Source organism: Hoplias malabaricus, chromosome 3, assembly GCF_029633855.1.
Source record: "Hoplias malabaricus isolate fHopMal1 chromosome 3, fHopMal1.hap1, whole genome shotgun sequence".
In the NCBI taxonomy this organism is placed as follows: domain Eukaryota; kingdom Metazoa; phylum Chordata; class Actinopteri; order Characiformes; family Erythrinidae; genus Hoplias; species Hoplias malabaricus.
The window spans coordinates 31,666,314-31,672,313 of record NC_089802.1 but is presented as its reverse complement, the minus strand read 5'-3'; the positions used below and the strand labels follow the sequence as shown (position 1 = coordinate 31,672,313).

The 6,000-nt window shown below is 32.1% G+C and overlaps 1 protein-coding gene across 1 annotated transcript in view; it reads left to right on the top strand.

Annotated features, from left to right (window-relative positions):
• The first annotated feature begins 539 nt into the window (after positions 1 to 539).
• Positions 540 to 6,000, top strand: part of LOC136691409 (mucin-2-like) — a 61,247-nt gene continuing 55,786 nt past the window's right edge. The window contains exons 1-7 of the mRNA XM_066663971.1: positions 540 to 565; positions 2,488 to 2,562; positions 2,982 to 3,053; positions 4,488 to 4,559; positions 4,990 to 5,055; positions 5,514 to 5,564; positions 5,796 to 5,846. Coding sequence (XP_066520068.1) covers positions 2,514 to 2,562; positions 2,982 to 3,053; positions 4,488 to 4,559; positions 4,990 to 5,055; positions 5,514 to 5,564; positions 5,796 to 5,846 — 361 coding nt within the window. The 5' untranslated portion in view covers positions 540 to 565; positions 2,488 to 2,513. The remainder of the gene's footprint in view (positions 566 to 2,487; positions 2,563 to 2,981; positions 3,054 to 4,487; positions 4,560 to 4,989; positions 5,056 to 5,513; positions 5,565 to 5,795; positions 5,847 to 6,000) is intronic.

Below are 6,000 nucleotides of genomic sequence, written 5' to 3'. Positions count from 1 at the left end.
TATACCAGTAAATGAGGGGGTAAAAATGAAATAAACTTAGTTAAGATACACAACAGGTATACAGCTATGCATTAATGAATATATGCTTATATTATGTGTGCATTAATATAAGTGAAATTATAAAACATCTGAAAATATTTTTGGACTAAATTGAAGCATCAGTGATAAATACTGGAATTCCTACTGGAATTTTTTCTAGAGTAGGATTAGCTTTGAACTCTATCTTAGAACCAAACAGCATTTAAATTTTTTTTTTATCTACGTATGTTTATTCTTTGTTACACTTGACGAGAAAAAGACTGTAATCATTTCAACTTAGATGAACTCTACTTCCTCCTAACATTGAAGTGTCTAATGATATTGTATACATGACAGGCATGTGCCCTGGACAGCATACCTAATGTGGCTTTTCCTCTGGTGGAATATGTTCAAGACATATAAAAAAAAAAACAGGTTATTCATGGTCGTCCTGTCCCTGTATGTTTATTCTTGCATATATGCTGAGAAACAGAGACTAGAATCATCACAAGAAGTGGCTCTCATTGGCTGTACCAAGTGGAAACAGGTAAGGATATTTAAATTTGTGTTTAAGCACTCAGCTCTGTTTTATGCTATCATCACACTATTAATGATGATATGACTATTTTAAGCTAGGATTTGGATAATATCGGGGCATAATTCAAATTCAAAACCATATGCCTTTATTTTCATTAATATATTTGACAAAATTAGTGCATTGGAGCATCCAAATGAGAGATGAAACAAAGAAAAATGGATAGAGAATTTGGTCAATTTTAAGGAGCGTTCCACCATTTTCCAGCGTATTCGCTGGTCAGAAGCCAGGCTCTGGTTTCTTAAGTTCAGGTACATTTTCAGCATTTGTTTCTCTCGGCTGTGGGTTTTTTGACACTGACTTGTGGAGTCAATGCAAGCAAAGTGGTGCTGGAGAATTGATCCCTGGACTCTGGTCCAAAGCATTTTCTTCTCAATTTGTTGCATTTGTGACATGGAAATGGCCACGTCAAAAAAAATATTGGGAATGAGAAACATGGTAAAGTGCTTAATCCAGGTTCTACATTTATGAGAAAATAAAACTTGAAAAATTGATATTAAGTGATTTATGAAACAAACACAAGAAGAACTTCAGGTCTGTTCTTATGACTTTATTCACTATTAGCAAGCAGTTAATGAATGATTAACAAGCAGTTAATATTTACTGATTTAGAATTAATATGACATTTGTATAAGAGCAAACATGTTAAATATATGTAACACAATGTTCAATGTACAATGTACTATGTAATTTATACAAATATTCAGAGTAACCACTTTATTAAAGATTAATTTTTTGATATTATTGTAGATATAAAGGAGCATACTGTGTTTACATCTTCTATTATCATAGTGTACATTTTCACTGGCCATTAGATTGAAATACTTTTTTTAATTGCAATTGCAAAAAGTACATACTCATTCTCAATTACAAGCACTTTTCTGTTAGTGAATGCTTATCAAAGTTGTGGAAATAATTCATAAGGACAACTTACATTAATAAGGTATTTATTAAGTTATTTGCAGGACCATAACTTAAGTTTTAATGATTCACCTTTTTAACTACTTACCCTTCAAAATCTATTATTAATGGTAGCGTTTATAGCAAAAATGTTGCAATAAATTCAGTTGCACACTAAACTGGTCAATTTAAATTTATTCTGGGTTCATAGTGACTTCTGATTACCCACTGGATACCCAATATATACAAATTCTTCTGTGCACAAGTACTGCAAATTAGTTAATTTACTAGCAATTACTACCGTATTAGGTCAGTCTGGATATAAATATGTTTAACCTGTTTCTATTCTGGGGTCAACATGCCATATAAATACAATTGAGATCTGCTTGCAACTGAATATTAAAAAACATAAATATTTTTTATATTTGTTAAAACAATATTTATTATTTATTTAAATATTTGTTTAAAAAAAATGTAACAATCTAAAAATACATTAAATAAATTATTTATATTTTACACAATTTGTAAGTGTTTACAACTGTTATGATACTATTATGTAATGATTAGTTGCATGTTTAGAGTTAATATACTTCCTTAATATATCCATCATTTCAAAACCATAAGCACTTTGGACTGTTGGTAAACCCTGATATCAGGGTTTGTTTCTAAGTTCTGTATAAGGACCACTAATGGAGACAGTAGACAGGACAATTGGTAGAAAGACATTAGTTTACAGGACCACTGGGAAAGGGAGAGTAGGCAACAGAACCACAGGCAGAAACACTGGAGTGAAAAGAACAGCTGGTGCTAGTATGACTGAAGAGTCAGGGGCAAAGCCTCTCTGGAGCAAATTTAAAAAATGACAGATGTCACACCAATATGTTTAAAAAAAATCTATATGTATAACCAGTATATACATACATGCCCATGATTTTGTATGCACTATTAATTCATATTATGTATATCATTTTTAGGACCATTTAAATTCCTTTCTACAGCAATGGGATTTCAGGCCCTGCTTTGTGTGTCAGCTCTTCTCTTGATACATTGTAAGTTCCTCCACATTTTCTGTCTACACACACACACACACACACACACACACATATATATATATATATATATATATATATATATATATATATATATATATATATATATATATATATATATATATATATATATATATTTATCTTAGGTGTTAAACTAGCTTAGAATTCTGCACAGTACAGTATATATATATATATTCATTTTAAATATTATGAATTTTTGTAATGTCCACACTGTAATGTCCTGCAATGTTAACAAAATAAATCTGCATGGTCTGAATGTAAATATATCAGTCAAGTACCTCACTGACTCAAATGCAAATGTATACAATATATTTTTTATCCATAACAAACAGTGAATTTCTGTGCATTAACAAATCTTTCAATGACTATTTAAAATGCTCCTCATACCTTACTTCCAGGTGTAAGCAATGTAACATCAGCGACTATTCGTCCAAACATAACCCCCACCTCTACAACAAAAAGCATTATTGGTAGGAAAGAATGTATATATGTATTTTATTTAAATCCATCTATAGCATATACAACCCCATTTCTGAAAACAATGGGGCATTGTGCAAAATGTAAATAAAAACAAAAAGCAATTAAATGCACATCATAATATTATTGGTTTTGGGCCTTGTCCTTTGCATATAGAGATTCCTCTATAACTTTTTTGGAATGTGTTGCTGGCATCAAATACATAATTCAAATTAAAAAATAAATTTCCCAGTTTCATAATTTGAAATAAAGTGTCAGTAATGTTACCACAATTACTGTCAGTTCTTTCAAGAACTACCTCCAACTCTACATTAAGAAGCTAATATGGTAGGGTATAACTGGGCTTGGTCCCTGAATGTTCATGCTTCATAATCTAGTTAAACAAGAACAAATGTTTTCCAAAACTATTGGGTTATCAAGGTTGCATATCAAGAGTTTCTTAGAGTTTATCAAGAGTTTTGTAAGAAAAAGCTAATAATTTGCTGCAGATCAGAAAGACAAAAAATGTGAATATTTAGATTCTACTTGTTGATGTTCATGAGTTCAACAAGTATCGCTCATAAACATTCCACTACCTTGATTCCAGGAACCTGTACTGATAGGAATTTTCTTAAAATAAAATACTATGTACATTTCAATTTCAGTTTCATAATGTCATTTAAATGCGATGCATTCTTCAGATATTTTCTCAAAGACATTCGATTCCTTACAGGATGTATGTATTAAACTGATGACTGAAATGAACCTTTATTTGTAGTTTGAATAAACCAGTTGTTGTAGTAGACAGACCAACCACTGGTCCTTTAAGTCGACCCCCCACCACTGCATCAGGAAGATCTTTGGGAGATCATATATGAGTGTTGATATTATTATTTTTACATTACTAAGAACTAATCACTCAAACAACCACTCATCCAACAAGTACCACACCCACCACTACATCAAGAAAAGCTGCAGGTAGGGAAAGAACTCCCCATCCTCAGCACACCCCAACCTGAATATGCCACCAATTAATTTGTAGAAAGCAGACATAAAAAATAAAATATTTCTCCTAGTCACAGACAACATTAAGTTTAAGTGTCAATTTTGTAAGAACAGCCACTTCTACAATTTCCAGTTCAACCAAACCCACCACTACAGAAAAGGCCCTACAGTGAAATATACTGTAAATATTTAATATTATTGAATTATTTAAATGTAATAACATGATGGAATACAATTAACATTCCTTAAAGTAAATCCAGAAATATAATAATAATTATGAACCCAAACATAAATTCAGTTCACCTCAAGGTGGACTGCCCACACTGTATCAAGAAGCAATTTTTAAATCCTATTAGGAAATTCTGTTTCAACTTTGATACTCTGTGATTTTTACATTCCGAGGTACCAGATAATGAAATGTGGTTCTAACAATTTGTTTCCAGGTATCACCACTGTAAAATCAACCACTGCGGCAAAAGGTTCCACACCCACCATTACATTAGGAAGTACTGCAAGTAGGGAAAAAAAAAAACAGATTTTAATTTTCAAACATGAATTATTTCTATAATATTTATCATTTCCAAGAAAAGACTAATAGTAATTATTGCAAAATGTAATGCAGGGAATGTGTTTAATTCTTGGCTTGGATTATTCAAATTGCTACCTTTTTAGAATCTAAACATGTTTATACATCAGTAGTGTAATGTACTTTCTGCATGACTTGTTCTGCTGGTAATAATTATATTACTGTTTGAATATCAAAGGAGCTACTACTAAAACTTCAAAATCAAAATAAAAACTAATTCATGAACCCCAATAAACCAGCCTTCCGTCATGTATCAAGAAGCACTCTTTTAATCTATTTAAGCATTCATATTGTTTATTGGTTATTCACATTCTGAGGTACCTGATAAAACACATTAGCTTCTATCATTTTGTTTCCAGGTGTCACAACATCAACCACTAGTTTGAAACCTTCAACACCCACCACTACATCAAAAAGTACTGCAAGTAAGAAAAGAAACCTGGATTTAAATTCATTCATTTTCTGTAAGCGCTTGACCAATTCAGGGACACTGTGGGTCCAGAGCCTACCCGGAATCATTGAGCACAAGGCAGGAACACACCCTGGAGCCAGTCCTTCACAGGGTGACACACTCACACATTCACACCTACAGACACTTTTGAGTCACCAATCCACCTACCAACGTGTGACAGTCACCCAGAGCGGGCCTCGAACCCACAACTTCCAGGTCCCTGGAGCTGTGTGACTGTGACAGTAATCTGTAATTGCAATTATTACACAAATTTAATCCAGATAGCATGTTTAATAAATTTTGCTTAAGCATGCTTAAGTTAATTTGAGTTGTTACACTTTTAGAATTCAAACCTGTCAATGCATCAGTAATGTAATATCTGCATGATTTTTTCTACTTGTAATTATTTATACTCTTGTCTTAACATCAAAGGAACTACTACTAAAACTCCAACTTCCACCACTACATCAAGAAGTACAGCAAGTAGGAAAATTTCAAACATGTAATATTACTGCAGTGTTTAACATTTACATGAAAAGCTGTAATTGTAATTTTTTTTAATTATTACACAATTTAATCTGGTTAGCATGTTTAAATCTTAGTTAAGTTAATTTGAGTTGCTACACTTTTCAAACCTGTCGATGCATCAGTAATGTAATATCTGCATGATTCTTCCTACTTGTAATTATTTATACTCCTGTTTTAACATCAAAGAAACTACTACTAAAACTCCAACTTCCACCACTACAAAAAGAAGTACCACAGGTAGGAAAGAAACACTGTATGAAATGTACATTTTGGTTTTTAACAACAGTTTGTTGCTCATTGCAAAGCTTAACAGAACTGTTGGTTTCTTTAAGTAATATTACACACCCTTCAGTCAATATGTACTGGTTCCAATTTACATGTAAAACTGTCG